This window comes from Acinonyx jubatus, chromosome E3, assembly GCF_027475565.1.
Source record: "Acinonyx jubatus isolate Ajub_Pintada_27869175 chromosome E3, VMU_Ajub_asm_v1.0, whole genome shotgun sequence".
Lineage (NCBI taxonomy): Eukaryota > Metazoa > Chordata > Mammalia > Carnivora > Felidae > Acinonyx > Acinonyx jubatus.
In genome coordinates this window covers 12,282,214-12,299,191 of record NC_069398.1, presented here as the reverse complement: position 1 = coordinate 12,299,191, position 16,978 = coordinate 12,282,214, and the positions used below count along the sequence as shown (strand labels likewise).

General features: G+C 44.0%; 2 protein-coding genes across 11 annotated transcripts in view; one reads left to right on the top strand and one right to left on the bottom strand.

The window, feature by feature from the left end:
• LDAF1 (lipid droplet assembly factor 1) overlaps window positions 1-15,346 on the bottom strand; it is a 58,787-nt gene extending 43,441 nt beyond the window's left edge. For 3 of the 8 annotated variants that reach the window (XM_053213873.1, XM_027043072.2, XM_015067147.3), the window contains exons 1-4: window positions 15,193-15,346; window positions 12,430-12,629; window positions 4,707-4,875; window positions 2,546-2,684 (exon numbers count right to left, since the gene is read on the bottom strand). In XM_053213873.1, the coding sequence (XP_053069848.1) occupies window positions 2,546-2,684; window positions 4,707-4,875; window positions 12,430-12,525 (404 nt within the window). In that variant the 5' untranslated portion in view covers window positions 12,526-12,629; window positions 15,193-15,346. Of the gene's footprint in view, window positions 1-2,545; window positions 2,685-4,706; window positions 4,876-12,429; window positions 12,649-12,775; window positions 12,804-14,404; window positions 14,529-15,192 lie in introns of those variants that run through there. The other 5 variants (XM_053213875.1, XM_015067149.3, XM_053213874.1 and 2 more) reach the window with 5 other exon arrangements.
• A 72-nt stretch (window positions 15,347-15,418) lies between these two features.
• Window positions 15,419-16,978, top strand: part of DNAH3 (dynein axonemal heavy chain 3) — a 169,834-nt gene continuing 168,274 nt past the window's right edge. For 2 of the 3 annotated variants that reach the window (XR_003415245.2, XM_027043073.2), the window contains exon 1: window positions 15,419-15,745. The gene's annotated coding sequence lies outside the window, so the exon portion shown is untranslated. The remainder of the gene's footprint in view (window positions 15,746-16,978) is intronic. The other variant, XM_053213005.1, reaches the window with a different exon arrangement.

Below are 16,978 nucleotides of genomic sequence, written 5' to 3'. Positions count from 1 at the left end.
TAGAAGATCTAATAAAAGTGCAAGACAGACCAGTAGATTTTAATATAATGAACTACAAAAAGTCACATTTCAGTTAACCTTTGAGAAACTACCACGTATTGAGTTTTGGTGTACTATCAAAGAACATCCACAGTCATCTGAAAAAGCTTTTCCTCTCTTTGTCAGTCACACATTTGTGAGGCGGGGTCTGCAAAACCCAGCTGACCTCTATTAAGGAGACCTTAAAGATCTTTGTAACATGTAAAACAATGCCACTTACTCATTTCATTTTGTAATGGGAAAATGTTACTTATAAAGATGTTATTTACATCAACTGGTAAAACTGCTCTTTTTAAAGGAATAAATATTTTTTGAATTTGTTAATTTCTACTACAGTAATTATTGGTACATTTAAACCACATGAACAAAAACTTGGGGAGATTCAGTAGTTTTAAGAAGGTAAAATGGGTCATTTTAAGAAGGTAAAAAGCTTGAGAACCACTGCCCTAATGAAAACAATCAGTCCAGGGGTCTTGGTTGGGAGAAGAGGGCTGTAAGGAGATAAAGGAGAAATCTTGGGTATCTTTTTTTGTTTGTTTGTTTTTGAGAGAGAGAGACAGAGTGCGAGCAGAGGAGGAGTAGAGAGAGGGGGGCACAGAATCCAAAACAAGCTCCAGGCTCCAAGCTGTCAGCACAGAGCCTGACATGGGGCTCGAACCCACAACGCTGAGATCATGACCTGGGCCGAAGTTGGATGCTCAACTGACTGAGCCACCCAGGCGTCCCTCTTGGATATCTTTTTACTCTCTTTGTTGACAAGTAGGTGGTATTCAGGTTTTGCTACTTCCTGCGGTATAGCAGAGCAGGGTTCAGAGGTGGGGAGAAATTTTGGCTCAGAAACATTAGCTTTAATAAGCCACATTTTGGCTAATATTTTTCCTTTTATCTCCTTTGAGACTGATAGTCATCAAAACAATTTAGAGAAGCTGAATGTAACTCCAGGGACATCAACCAGGCAAGCCTATGACAACCACCCCTGAGGTATTTTAAATTATACCTACTTCACATTTTATTTTCCAACATGAGTAACAAGAGGATAACACTTTGGTAAGAAGTTCAAGGGCTAGTCTATAGAAAAATAAAATTCAGGATGTAGGTTCTTTTAGGGCAAGGGTTGGCAAATCCCTTGGGCCAAATCTGGCCTGCTGCCTGTTTTTGTAAATAAAGTTTTATTGGAACACAGCCATGCTCAGTTGTAGGCATGTAGCCACCTGTGTTACAACAGCACAGGTGAGGAGTTACAATAGAGACCACATGGTCTGCAAAGGCTAAAATAAAGTATTATCATCTGGCCCCTTACAGACATTGTTTGCTGACTCCTGTTTTGGAGTCACTTTGGAATCTTGGTTAAGAAGCTTTAGAGTTAAGTGACTTGTAGAGTTAAGTAACTTGTAGAGTTAAGGGACTTGTATAAGTCCCTTCTCTGCCACACTTTGCTTTGGGACTTGGCTTCATTTAGTTGTCATAGATTGGAGCTAGTACCTGCCTCACAGGGTGGTTGTGAGGATTATATGAACTAAGGCCTGGAAAGCGCATAACAGAGTCCCAGGCACAGAGCAAGTGCTTGATGGGTAGCTGCTGTCATCAATTAAGCAAGAGCTTAAATGAAGCATAATGGACAGCCCACTTGGGACTTAGATTCTAAATTCATCAAGGAGAATGGATAAAAATCAAGCATTAAAAAAAAAATCATCTCTAGGGGCTCCTGGGTGGCTCAGTCAGTTAAGCGTCTGACTCTTGATTTCAGCTCAGGTCATGATCTCATGGTTGTGGGATCAAGCCCTGCACAGTACAGAGCCTGCTTGGGATTCTCTCTTTCCCTCTCTGCCCCTTCTGTGCTCTCACACACCCTCTCTCAAAATAAATTTAAAAAACATTAAAAAAAAAATCTCTGAAAATCCCTTAGGAGGGCAGTCCATTATAGACAAACATACTGTCTTACACTAATCTCAGTATGGCTGGTTTTCCCTCTAGCATTTAAATACATCACTGTTCCTTCAGTGAAGGCCCAGATGAAGTGTAGCTGGCATTTAGGAGCCACAATGTAGGAACATAATCCATGTAATCAAACACAAGATAACACACTCAGTATGGTGAGATACACACACACACACACACACACACACACACACTGAAGAGCAAAGGGAATGAAGACAGACTTTGGGAACAGCAGATTTGTGGCCCCCTGCATCATCCTGAGGTACATGCATGCTGAGTATTTCCGGTTGCCCCCTGCAAAAACCCTTAATTTGAATTTTTGTAAATTTAATGGTATCTTTTAAAAGGAATCAGTAACAATTACTTCAGAGTTGCCATGACAACAAAATGAGTAATTGTGTGTGGTGGTTGTTTGAAACGCCATTGTAAATTCCCATGTGATGTCTGATGTATATGGAATAAGGAACACCTGCCTCTCACAATTTTACTAACCAAATAGGGTTAAGGTATTATTTGTGAAAATCCCCCAAATGGTAAAGATTAAATTATTGCACTGACATGTATTTACCTGGGAGAAAACCAGTAGTTGACAAGGCTGGAGACCATCACGTAGGACACCATGATTGTCCCTGACATGACGAGTGACACAAAGCTCAAGCCACAAAGGACACAAAGCAGTGAGAGGCCACCCACAGAGATGACCAGTCCTAGAAGAAAGCATAGTTAGGAGAAGCATTCAGCTAAAACAGATTGAAAGCTACCAGACCCAAGGCCACTGTGCTTATGACAGTTAACTCAGACATTTTAAGTGAGATTTCCCATAAAGATCCAGGTTTCCAGCATCACTTTAAAAGAAGGTAATCTAGGGGCACCTGGGTGGCTCAGTCGGTTTAGTGTCCGACTTCGGCTCAGGTCATGATCTCACAGTTTGTGAGTTTGAGCCCCTCGTCGGGCTCTGTGCTAACAGTTGAGAGCCTGGAGCCTGCTTTGGATTCTGTGTCTCCCTCTCTCTCTGCCCCTCACCTGCTCGCTCTCTCTCTCTCTCTCTCAAAAATAAATAAAACATTAAAAAAAGATTTAAAAAAAAGGAGGTAATCTAACCACCCAAGTGGGCATCACTGCAAGGCAAATACACTTTTCCTTGCCTTGGGAGTGGTCAAATAACTCAGGACTCCATCCTCATGGCTACAGTGATATAATTTCAGGGACGGACCTTGCAAAGGAAGGAAATCAGACAATACAAATGGATGTGCTGCCTTTTTACAAAGATTTGCAAAATCCTGGATCAGTGTTTTTCCAAGTGTGGCCAACAACCACTGTATCAGAATCAGATGCATCAGGAAGGCTTGTAAAATTTCAGATTTTTGGACCCTACTCCAGAACTACTAACGATCTCTGGATGAAGCCTAGAAGTCTGTATCTTCAAAAACACAAGTAAGACTTAAACACACTCAAGTTCCAGACTACTGTTCTAAAGGCTTTATATATGCTGTTCCTCCTGTTTAGAAAGTCTTTACTCCCCCAAAGGAAACAAGAGTTGTTACAGATCTGTAAATCCTGTCCTCTGTTGAACTTTGCATGGTACACCAAAATGCAGTGGTTCTCTTCCCCTCCTTAAATTTACTTTTGCTACAGTACTCATTCATTCCTCCACTCATTCATTCATCCGTCTCTCTATCCATCAATATTTAGTGAACAGCTACTCTGCCAGGCTGTATTTTGCTCATCTGCCTATGATGCTCACTTTCTCCTTTGAGTATAAATTGCCTTATCCACAGTTCCCCAGGCAGGGAAACAACTCTGCTTGATCTTAACCCTGGGAAATCGTAGGATAAATCAGAGGTGATTGCCTGACCCAATGGCAACCACCTCTTTGGCCAGTATTTTGTGATTTGTGATCTGATATGAAAAGGCAAACTGAGCTGGTCAGATCTGCCTTCTCAGTAATTTTATCTTAGCAACAAAAGGAGAAGTTGACAGTTGGCAGTGTGACTTCAGGAGGAAAGGTGGCGAAGAGGAAACATTACTACCTAGCAAGGTACCTGGCATGCAACGGATATTCAGTAACTAGTTGTGAAATAGACTGTTACTATTCATGTAGAAGCTACTAGGTGCCATGGGCTGTGCTAAATACTTTATGGAACTATGAGTTTCAATCCTTACAATAATGCTTTGAGACAGTTATTATATCATCCCCATTCTACATATGAGGAGTTTGAGGTTCAGAGAGGATAAATAACTTGTCCAAAATTGTGTTGGTGGAAGTAGGATTCTTTTTTTAAAAAAAAAATTTCTTTTAATGTTTATTTATTTTTGAGACACAGAGAAAGACAGCATGACCAGGGGAGGGTCAGAGAAAGAGAGAGACACAGAGAGAGAGACCATGACCAGGGGAGGGTCAGAGAAAGAGAGAGACAGAGAATCTGAAACAGGCTTCAGGCTCTGAGCTGTCAGCACAGAGCCTGACGCGGGGCTTGAACTCACGGACCGCGAGATCATGACCTGAGCTGAAGTCGGACACTTAACCGACTGAGCCACCCAGGCGCCCCTGTGGAAGTAGGATTCTAATGTGGACACCAGAGGCCATCTTTTAACTACTCTGACAATCTGCCTTGGTCATTCTGATTTTTTCAATAAGAGGAAACTTTGATATCAGTGGCAGGTGCCAAATAAATACTGTGCTCCCAACTGAATCATTTTCCAAGGGGGTGAATAGATGAGCAGGATACCTTCCAGTAAAATGACTCCCACAAGAGCAGCCAGGGAGGTAAGCACCACAAGGAGCAGGAAGAATCCAACAGGAATGGCCGACACAGCAACAAACACCAGCATAGTGAGGGCCAGAAAAGGATGCCTGTCCAGGTACTGACCCACCGGAGACTTCATAAAGGCAACCACCTGCAGGCAAAGGAGAAAGAGCCAGGATTAAACGCTACGTCTGACCCCCAGGTTGATGGACCCACCTGAGCTGCAGGAAGTATATAAGCAAAGGCCATGAAGTTGGATGGCTCATAAGTAATGTAACAAGTCAACAACCCTAACAATTTTCCCAAGACATGAGTCACCCTGGCAACAGCTTAAGGTAGCTATAGGCAGATGGCAGGTTTGAGAGTCCCACCCAACTTTAAGTCTTATGAAAGTAGGAAAGACCTGGTCATGGCTCTACCGCTTAACACACACCCTCTCAGAAGAGGCCCTCAGCATGTGTACACATGGATGTAAAGTACACACCATTTATCTCCTACTTCACAGCTGAAGTTTCATAGTTGAGGCCACTGAGGCACAGAGAGGTTAAGTCCTAGCTACTTGGCATCACCTGGGAGCCTGTTGAAAATGCAACATCTCAAGCCCTCCCCCAGATCTGCTAAATCAGATGATTTTTTTTAATGTTTATTTTTGAGAGAGAGAGAGAGAATGAGCAGATGAGGGCAGAGAGAGAGGGAGATAGAGGATCCAAAGTGGGTTCTGCGCTGACAGCAGAAAGCCTGATGCGGAGCTCGAACTCAGGAACCGTGAGATCATGACCTGAGGTGAAGCTGGATGCCTAACCGACTGGGCCACCCAGGCGCCCCCATCCCTCAGATGTTGATTTTTAATGAGATCCCAGGTGACTTGTACGCACATTAAAGTCTGAGAAGCAATGGCATTTGCCTAGAGTCACGCGGTTTCCAAGTGGCAAAATCTAGGCATCCAAAGCTGAATCTCTTCATTCTGAATGTCTAATGCGTGCAATGGCTTCACCTTGTTAGGAAAAAATGCTTTTATGTCATCAACTTGGATACCACAGTCAGGACATAGTCGGATGACACCTGCAAGCTTATGCTGTGTTAATAAACAAGCTAACTTCCTTCACCAGGCAAAAGGGTTTTTTTTGGATCTGGCTCAATGGGGAAGGGCCGCTTTAATAGAGAACTGGCCCTAGACAACCCCACAAGGATGGGCTTCGCCCCTCTACTTAAGCCCCATGCTGTCTCTCTCCTCACTACTGACATGTTGGTTCCAGTTCCCTTACAATGTTCCATCAAGAATTTTTTCCCATCAAAACTAGTCCTTCCCAGGTCTCATTCCTCAGTGCCTTACAGGCCAGCAGCTGAAATGAAGAGGAAATTCAAGCTACAGTGATCATGGATGCCACTACACAAAACACATGTACCTCTTAATGACTCCAATAGTGGGGATCTGGAGGCAAGCTAGAAGGCAATAGGGTTTTGCAGTTGAAGTTGATAGTGATCAAAATACAGTGCTCATGCTGCTTAACCAGAAAAGGCTGTTGTTCCAAGAAGCCACTGCCCTTGGTCTTGGGGCTTCAGCACTGCCTCCTTAGAACTCTCCAGGCATGAACAACTTCACTTCCTGTCAGGCCACAAAAATGGCACAATGCCCACTAGCTATACTGCTTCTAGCTCCTCCTGAGAAAAGCTACCAGATTTGGCTATTCAACTTCTCCTGTTAAGTCAGCTGAAGGTGAGAGAACGGGTCACGGGAGTGGGGCTGGTCCCTGGATCTGTCTTAAGTCCTGATTGCTTTCCAGCTCTAGTCCACATACATTCTTATTAACTCCTCCAACCACCCAAGGCATCATCTGACAGACTGAACTGTTCTCTCTGACCCTTATAATCAAGAGACCCAGTAACCACAGTGGGGAGATGAGGCTGGAACACCTGAATGCCAGGCTCATGAGTTTACACCTGGACCATCCAGCACAGTAGCCCCATGTGGCCACTGCAGACTTGAAATATGGCTGATGAACTAGGTTTTTAACTTAGTTTAACTTAAATTTAAAAATGGATATATGCTTCAGTCACAGGAATATTTTTAATTACATTTCAAATAGGTCAGGTAGGTTTCAAATAAATTTTCAAATGTAAATTTCATGAAATCTGAAGAGATCAAGTATTTTCTTTTTTTTTAATGTTTATTTATTTTTGACAGAGAGAGACAGAGCATGAACAGGGGAGGGGCAGAGAGAGAGGAAGACACAGAATCCGAAGCAGGCTCCAGGCTCTGAGCTGTCAGCACAGAGCCTGATGCGGGGCTCGAATTCACAGGGCGTGAGATCATGACCTGAGTCGAAGTTGGACGCTCAACTGACTGAGCCACACAGGCGCCCCGAGATCAAGTATTTTCAATGGATATTTAGTACCTGAATTGAGATGTGCACTAAGTATATTTAAAAATGAAGACTGGGGTGGCTGGGTGGCTCAGTCAGTTGAGTGTCAACTCTTGGTTCCAGCTCAGGTCAGGTCAGGTCAGGATCTCATGGCTGTGGGATCCAGCCCTGAGTCGGGCTTCATCCTAAGCGTGGAGCCTGCTTGAGATCTCTCTCTCTCCCTCTCCCTCCCTCCCTCCCTCCCTCCCTCTCTCTCTCTCCCCCTCTGCCCCCCTTCCTTGCTCACGCTGGCTCTCTCTCTAAAATAAAAAAATAAACCTAAAAAAATGTAGACTATCTCGTCACTAATTTTTTATATTATTACATATTGAAATGATATTGTTTTGGATATTTTGGGTTATATAAAATATATTATTGATAGTAATTTCACATTTCTTTTCATGCTTTTTAATAGGACTACTAGCAAATTTAAAACTCTATACACACATTGCACAGTACTTCCACTGTAAAGCACTTGTTTAAACTTTATCTAGAGAAAAAAAACAGGAGGCAAACTGCTGGCATTTGAGCAGGACTATGATATCATGAAAGCACTAATTTAAGATATATGAACCTGGCAGTCATGTGCAAAAGGCAATTATGAGAATTCGCCTGAAATCAGGCAAGAGACACTGATGGGCAAATCTAGGCTGATGGCAATATGAAAGTGGAATGACAAAAGAAAAATCAATAGGACTTGGGGACAGTTTGGCCTGGGGATCCAAAAGGAGAAAAGTAGGACTATTCTTCCAGACCCTAAAAGAATCTATTTTTTTCTTAGCCTCTTCTGAGTCTGGGCCCTGTAACCAACAAACAGAATCATTCAGATATGCAGAGAGACCATTTTAAGATGCAGTTAAGCCCAGCAATTGTCTTCCCCTAAGAAGTACGGCCCTACTTAGGCCAGTCTGTCATAGAAGAGGAGGATATGATTCAGCTACACCTAATAATAATAGAGGGGCACCTGGGCAGCTCAGTCGGTTGAGCATCCAACTCTTGATTTCAGCTCAAGTCATGATCTCAGGATTGTGGGATCAAGCCCTGCAACGGGGTCCTGCTGAGCCTGCTTAGGATACTCTCTCTCTCCCTCTGCCCCTCTTCCCCACTCACTCTCTCTCTAAAATAAAAAAAGGAAATAAAAAAAATAATAGAGAACATTGATTAAACACTCAGGCACCAAGCACGGTTTTAAGTGCTTTCAATGTATTTCCTCATTTATTTCCCCCTAAGACACTCACAGGCAGGTAAGGAGGAACTTTATTTAAATCCAGGGAATTGGAACATAGCAATTAACTTCTCATTCTCATGGCAATAGAGGGGGATACAATGGGAGGATGGAAAGTGGGACAGCTTATTATTCAGTAACATGAACTGCAATTTTCCATCCCTATCCTGGAAGCAGGCACATGTCATCCAACCTGGATTTTACAGGGAGGGTGCTGTGCTGAAGAACTCAGGAATGCCAGGCTGGGACAGACTAGCACTGTTATGTGCCAGGCTCTGTGCCACAGCTTTTCTAAACAGCTTCTGAGATCACCTCACAACAAACCGATGAGCCTGGCATTGCTTATTTTAGAGAAGAGGTGATGGAGATTCAAAGACCCTAAGCAACTTGCCCAAGGTCAAAGGAAATTTATTTTAAACTGCACACAATTTATTTTAAACCTGCCTGAGTATGGCAGGTTCCAAAGTAGGGGTGATGTGGCCAGTATTTAAGGACATGAAGGCTCCATATGGAACTGTTTAGGAGATAGGCCAATTCCCTGGTGTCAGAATGCAAAAGACAATCAGTGTCCCTTGCTACCAGAGAGAAGGAGGACAAAGGCATCGGATTATTTAAAACCACTGGTAAAGTGCTGGTATCCAAAATCTATAAAGAACTCACCAAACTCCACACCTGAAAACCAAATAATCCAGTGAAGAAATGGGCAGAAAACATGAATAGACACTTCTCTAAAGAAGACCTCCAGATGGCCAACAGGCACATGAAAAGATGCTCAATGTCACTCCTCATCAGGGAAATACAAATCAAAACCACACTCAGATACCACCTCACCCCAGTCAGAGTGGCTAAAATGAACAAATCAGGAGACTATAGATGCTGGAGAGGATGTGGAGAAACGGGAACCCTCTTGCACTGTTGGTGGGAATGCAAACTGGTGCAGCCGCTCTGGAAAACAGTGTGGAGATTACTCCAAAAATTAAAAATAGATCTACCCTATGACCCAGCAATAGCATTGCTAGGAATTTACCCAAGGGATACAGGAGTGCTGATGCACAGGGGCACTCGTACCCCAATGTTTATAGCAGCACTTTCAACAATAGCCAAATTATGGAAAGAGTCTAAATGTCCATTAACTGATGAATGGATAAAGAAATTGTGGTTTATATACACAATGGAGTCCTACGTGGCAATGAGAAAGAATGAAATATGGCCTTTTGTAGCAATGTGGATGGAAATGGAGAGTGTGATGCTAAGTGAAATAGGTCATACAGAGAAAGACAGGTACTACATGTTTTCACTCATATGTGAGATCTTGAGAAACTTAACAGAAGACCAAGGGGGAGGGGAAGGAAAAAATAAAGTTAGAGAGGGAGGGAGCCAAACCATAAGAGACTCTTAAAAACTGAGAATAAACTGAGGGTTGATGGGGGGTGGGAGGGAGGGGAAAGTGGGTGATGGGCATTGAGGAGGGCACCTGTTGGGATGAGCACTGGGTGTTGTATGGAAACCAATTTGACAATAAATTTCATATTAAAAATAAGTAAATAAATAAATAAAACCAGTGGTAAAGACAACTCCAAGGTGCTGGGTAACAGTTTCTCCCAGACCGCGGTCCCTGGGTGCCCACTGGTACGTGATTCAGAGGTTAGTTCAAAAACATCCCTTGTGGGCCAGCATGGGAGCAAAACTAGTTAGTCATAGGTAATCCACAAGTGAAAATGCCATCAGGGGGCATCTGCCCAGCCCATGTTCCTTCTCTCTTCCCACCTCTCTGAACCCCTATTCCCACAATAGGGGTAGGCCCCTGGAGCCATGTTTCTCTCCACGAAATGAGAAGCCCCTGCCCAGCTGTCACCAACCTGGCCACAGGTGACTTGGTCAAGCCTGATCCTAGGAATCAGACATCCCCAGAGAAGGCTCCTAAAGGGCTTCAGGGAGGGAGACATAGGGAGTTGAAGGTACCAGCCTGGGGAGTCACAGTGGCCCATGTGAATGGAAGAGTCAAGAAAGCCAGGCTGTAGAGAGAGGAGAATGAAGGTGATGCACAAGGAAAAACGGTAACTGGAAGCAACATGAGCAACATGGCCCAAGAGAAGATGTTGAGAGTTACCTCTAACCCCAGTGACCTGCCAGATCCTGATTCACTTCCTGCCCTTGGCTTCTAAGATAGCCTCCCATTTCCAAAGTCCCAGCATGCCTCACTACTCATTTGCTTAAGCTATTTTGAGCAGGTTTCTGACTCTCTCAGCCTAAAAGTAAGACAACAAAGACTTGACATTCCAGAGGCTTCCTAGAAGAAATGATGGGAGTTGTTTCACAAATACTCTGTGTAGAAGCCAATCTATTCTTTTCTGGAATTTAAAGGGCTGATTAACTCTGAGGAAAGGCTAAAACTTATTTGGGAGAAATAAATCATCTAAATATGCTCCAAACAAGTAGATGTTTCTATAAATTATGCTTATGTCAATCTGATGGAAGGTTCTATAATACCTTTTCTTACATTTTTGTTTTTTGTTGGTAATTTCACCATTCAAAATGGCACTGTCTAGTGTTCTTAAGTGTAAGAAGGCTGTGATGTGCCTTAAGAGAAAATACTTTGTTCAGGCAAGATTTCTAGTGCTATTGGCCATGAGTTTAATGTTAACGAATGAACAATATATATATAAGTAACCTGCAAACAAAAATACACATGCAATAGTTTATGTATTTATCAATTGATGAGTATATTGTGACCATACATTTGCCAGAGCCTAATCCTGTAGTTCCCCTGGAGAAATTGCAAATTCATTGTTTGAGGTGACCTCATAGAACTTAAATAACACATCTAATGAGAATCAAATGCACATGGAGATGAGCACAAGGACCTTTCCTACTAAGCTAACTTTTAGCAACAAGAGTCTCATCCTGCTGACTAGAAAGCTGCTTGGCCAATTTAAAAATAGCTTGGTAAATCCACCAAGAGGGCCAGAGGCATTTTGGGATGAGTCCAGGAAAGATCGCTACGGAGTATATTGCTCTAGACTGCAAAGTGGTAGCTCTTCAAATAGACCCTAGGGGAATTGTACTGTCTAATACAAAAAACAGATCACAAACTAGTTCATTTCATTACATATATGTATGTACCTTATGGGTATACTGCATGGGAAAAAAAAAGTCTGGAGGGAAATACAACACAATGTTAATATTATCTCTGAGAGCTGTTATTTTTTTTCCTGACAAAATGCTGAGTGACACACAGAAGAAGGCAAGAAAGATAAAAATTCAAGAAAGCAGAATATACCATCTCAAGTCCCATTGCCATTGAATGGGTACTGAACATCTGAAAAGTGGCTAATTCAAATGGAGATGTGCCATTAAGTGTAAAATACACACTGGAGTTTGAAGACTTACTACAAAATAATGTAGAATGTTTCAATGACTTTTTTCATTAATAATTTTTTATAATGATTACATATTGAAATATTTAGATATATTAGACTAAATACATCAAAATTAATTTCACCTACTTTTTACTTTTTAAATGTGGCTACTAGAAAACTGTAAATTACATATGTGGCTCCTATCATACTTCTATTGGACACTGGGTTTCTAGTGGAAAACTGGACTCAAATCTTAAAGTAGGCTTTAGCCCCTCAGTCTCAGGATAACGGCAAAATTAACAACAAAACAAAACAGGAGGGTATCTGTGGCAAAGACTGAGAGCCACCCTTATATCTAAAGAACTGCATTTACCCCTAGGGGAGACCTGCAACTAAATTTTGGTCTATGAGATATAATTGGAAGTGCTACCTGTGTGTGACTTCTAGGAAGGCCTTTAAATTAGAAGTGGCTTGCAAGTCTTTCTCCCCTTCCCTCCTCCATCCCATAGCCTGAAATGTGAATACAGTGGCTGATACTTTAGCAGCCATCTTGGACAATGAGTTTGAAGATCACAATTTAGGCATGTCAGAGTGGTGAATTAGAAAGATTCCTGACCTACTCCAAATTTCTTCTACCTCAGAGAGAAATAACCTTCTATGCTGTTTAAGCTGGTGTTATTTTGGGATTATTCCATTACATACCCTGATTGGAAACTGACCTTTGAGTTATTCTGGATAGACTCAATCAGCAAAGACAGCTTCCTCTGCAGTTCCTGCAAGTCCTTTGAGGTACTTGGGAGGTCTTCTTTTGCCATCCTGAAACCCACTTCAGTCTCTTTATGGGTTAATTCTTCTATCTGTAAGCTGTCCAGGGCAGGGTGCAGTCGAATCTCTCATGTCACCCTGTCTCTTGCTGTCACTGGTGAAACAAGAAGTAACTTAAACCATTAGTAGTATTCACCCAGCCAGTTCAACAAAAGCTTCTACTATCCTCACGCATTGATGGTAGGTGTGCAGGTGGAGGGTAGCTTGGCCGTATGTATCAAAATCTCTAAGTGCACACACCTTCTTCCAACAATTCATTTTCCAGAATCTGAAGGAGATAATCAAATAGGTATATCAAAACATACAAAAAGGATGTGCAGTGCAATCGTATTTATAGTATGTAATAAGCAGCAAAACATTGGAAAGAAGCTAACTGTAAGAAATTGGTTAAATAATGATAAATTCATAAAATGGAGTATTCGTTACTTGTTAAAATGATAGTGTGGAGGGGTGCCTGGGTGGTTTAGTCGGTTAAATGTCTGAATCTTGCTTTTGGCTCAGGTCACGATCTCACAATTTGTGAGATCCAGCCCTGCATCTGGCTCTGTATTGTCAGCACAAAGCCTGCTTGGGATTCTCTCTCCCTACCCCTCTCCACCCCTCTCCACCCCCTTCAAAATAAACAAATAAACATTTTAAATAATGATAATATGGACATTTAGTGATATGAAAATACATCCATGGTAATAAGTAAAAAAAAAATTACAAGATATCCCATACTGTTACGTAAACCTTAGTATTTTACGTCTATATTCCATAGTAAAATAAAAGACCTAGAAGGATATGTATCATATAATACCAAAATATTAATGATATTATCTCTGGGGGCTTACGTTTATTTTTTTAGCCCGACAAACTGCTGCAAAGAAAGGTGAAAGGTGAAACACTATTTTAAGTCCCATTGCCTTTTTCCCCCCAGAAAGCTTTTCTTAAGCAATGATGGTGGTCAATTTCTTTATTCACTACCCACATTAACAGGTTGGCTCCCAATTACACAGCATCATAAATCATTCTCTATTTACTTGTAAATCTCCTAACAAGAGGTGCCTCAAGGGGAAACCTAGCTACAATATACTCCCTGACTCAACAGCCTTTAATTTCCAGGACTGTCCTAATCACATATAACTTATAAAACCAATTTGTTCAATTAGATATCTATTTTTTTAACCCTTACTGGATTTTCATACAAAAAACATATTGTTCTTATTTTGTATTTTCCAAAACTGGAGGGCTGGACACAATTTCTTCCTTACAAATGACCTCTTGCTACTGATAGTAAAAAAGCCTCAAAGATCCTGTCACAGTGGCCAAATTAACTGAGTGATGCCGACATTTGTTTACCATATTGACTACACCACATGGTAATTATGTGAGTTAAGGGGGGAGGGGTTACTTACTAATACCACTAGGGCCTAGAATGAAAATTAAAGTCCATTTTAATTACCCCAGCTAGAGTGCTTCTGCTACAACCCCGTTTGTGAAACAGGAACGCTTTGCACAGTAAAGGACGAACCCCTCTACAGCCATATTCTGTCTTTGAAGCTGCTACTCGCACAGATTTTGGATTTGGGATGTTCCCAGGACTCAGCTCCCCTAATCTCATCTCTGCAGCGGGCAGAAACAAGCCCAGCTCCCCTTACTGGTCTCCAGAGGCCTTAGGGAACCCAAGGGCCACCCAGACCGGTTAGGGAAGTCCGATGGGAACCAGCGTGGGTAGAAGGCCGTGGGCCATTGCCGTGAAATACATCCACCTGGCTTCCAATCCCCAGACTGCCTAATCACTCACTCTACGGAGGGGTCTCCCCAGGCACTTAGAAGTTTCCAAACCGAAGGCGGCAATCTCTTAACCCTGCGCAGCCCATAAATTACCTGCCTTCTCCGCCTTCCCGGCTGACCAAAGAGATCACTAACCAACCTTCCCGTCCCCCTCCCCCAGCCATGGCTCTTCCACTCCCGCCCCTCCCGGGGCTAACGGCCACCCGGAGCGTTCCAGCTAGAACGGAAAGGGGGCGCATCTCTTTTTGGGGAAAAGGAATGCGGGGCGCCTCGGGCCTACCCGGGCCGCTTCACCCATCAGCTTCCAAGTCTCTCAGCCTTCGAAGCCGCGAGGGGGAGGAGGCGCCCTGCTTCTAGGGATCCATGGGCATTGGGGGAAGCGGCAGGGATGCAGGTGGAGAGGGTGGTCCGCCTACGAGAGAGCACGGAGGCTAAGAAAGGGAAGTTCAGGGGCGAGTGGAGTACTCTTGTCATTAATTTGGGGGAAAAGAATACACCTTTGTTACCGAGGGTCCCTCGGTAGAGAGGAGGGACCCCTTGAGAAGGTGGGCACCCATTTTCATTAATCCTGTGGAAAGGGTTTAGAGACTCCCCAGCCAGGTTTCCCCAAGGGGCAGGGTCTCGGGGGTGGGATGGGACTGGCAAGCCTGCTATCAAATCTAGTGGTGGATGTGAGGGTGTGTGTGCACTCCGAGCCCGTTTTAAGGCTTCGAAGGGGTAAGACGTCCCTTTTAGCTAAACAGCGGACAGGGGACCACACCGCTAGGCACCCACTGCCTTCTCATTTGCCCTTCCCCGCGAGGGGGTCTAGCCAGCCCAGGCATGCTGTATCCTACCACCCAAGCTTCGAGCTCTCACCAAGGCCCGGCGGCTACACTTACCGGTGTCTGCGACCGGAGCTGAGGGAGATGGGAAGAGGGGGAAAGGTAAAGGAGGAGGAGGAAGTAAGGTCCTTCGGCACTGGCGGGAGCTGCGGCCGGCTTCCTGCCCAGTCCCGGCCGGCCACCTCCCTGCGCCGCGTCCCGCCCCTTCTCCGCCCTCGCCCCGCCCCTTCCCCCGCCCCTCGGTTGCCGACGTCTACCCCAACTTCGCTCTGCTCGGCTCTTCCCGCCTGCTGCCGGAGGGAGCCGGAGCCAGCAAAGGCGCGCCCTGGCCTCGCGCACCACGCTCCGCCGAGCGCGCTCTCTGCCTCAGCGTTTTGGAGCCATCCCAACAGGCCCTGAGAGCTTTACAGATGAGGAAACTGAGGCCCAAAAGGAATTGCCCGTCCCACACCCTTGGCTTGAGGTGAGAGTGCCCATGCCACCGCCAACACAGGTGGGCTGGCCTCTGAGCACGGGTTTGTGTAGTCTTAGGGCTTCCCCTGCCTAAATGTCTACACCTGTACCAACTCTTCTGGAAGCATTCCTGGAGTTCAGGACACCCAACAATGAGGTGTGGCCTTTACTGGAAGGTGTTAGCCATTACTTTTCATGCAGAAGTCACGAACCCGCGAGATCCTTAAAGATGGGTTCAGCTATTATCTCTGTTTTTTTTTATGGATGAAAAAGTCTAAACCTAAGTCCCTCAGTTCTACATCAGAGCCAGACACGTTCCCTGGCCCCAAACCCATAGAGCAGGGTTTCTCAATGGCAGCAATATTGACTTAGTAGGTGGGAAAATTCTGTATTAAGGGGCTGTGAATTGTAGAATGTTTAGCAGTATTCCTGGCCTCTACCCACTAGATGCCAGTAGTAATCCCTTTCCTCCCAGTTGTGACAACCAAAAAATGTCCCCAAACATTGCCACAGGTTCTGTGAGGGGGCACAATCGTCCCCAGCTGAGACCCACTGCGATTGAGGGTTGAGTGTATCCGTAAACACCATGGCGGGGGGAGGGGGATCCCAACAGTTCTGGGCTCTGATCTCATGGCTTACTGTGTGACCTTGGTGAGTTACCTCTCTCAGCCTGGGCTTTGTCTCTAAAATGATAGGCCCGTGCATTGGCCTGCTACTACATAGTTTTCAGGCACTTTCCATCCAGGGACCTATGTTGACCTACCTTTCTTCTGTGACCTGGATGACAGAGGGTTTTAGTGAGGACATGCGCAATAATAGCTACAAAGAAGTTAATACCTATCTGGAGTATAAAAGAGACTCAAAAAGATTGGATGGCACAGTCTTTTACCAACTAATGTTTCTAGAAATAAACAGGCTGGTGGATAAAGACATAAGCTTGGGGTTAGTAAGAATAAAAAGAAGCTAAAGGGGGCGCCTTGGTGGCTCAGTTGGTTAAGCAGGTCATGATCTCCTATCATAATTTGTAAGTCTGAGCCCCGCATCAGGTTCTGCACTGACAGCGCTGGGCCTGCTTGGATTCTCTCTCCCCCTCTCTCTCTGCCCCTCCCCTGCTCACTCTCTCTCTCTTTCTCTCTCAAAGTAAATAAACTTAAAAAAAAAAAAAAAAAAGCTAAGGAATCCTGCTCTACCTCCACAACAGCCAAGAAAAGAGGAGCTAATGGTGGGGATAAGTGTCCCTAAATTCTTAAGTTTCAGGCAATCCTGTGTGGCTTCATGCACTTTGATTTGCTGCAGTATTATGGGTGCCCCATCTAAGAAAAGGTTGTGGGTTTTTTTCCTTTAGAACAAAACATTACAACCATCATTCTTACTTCCTTTCGAAAGTTGA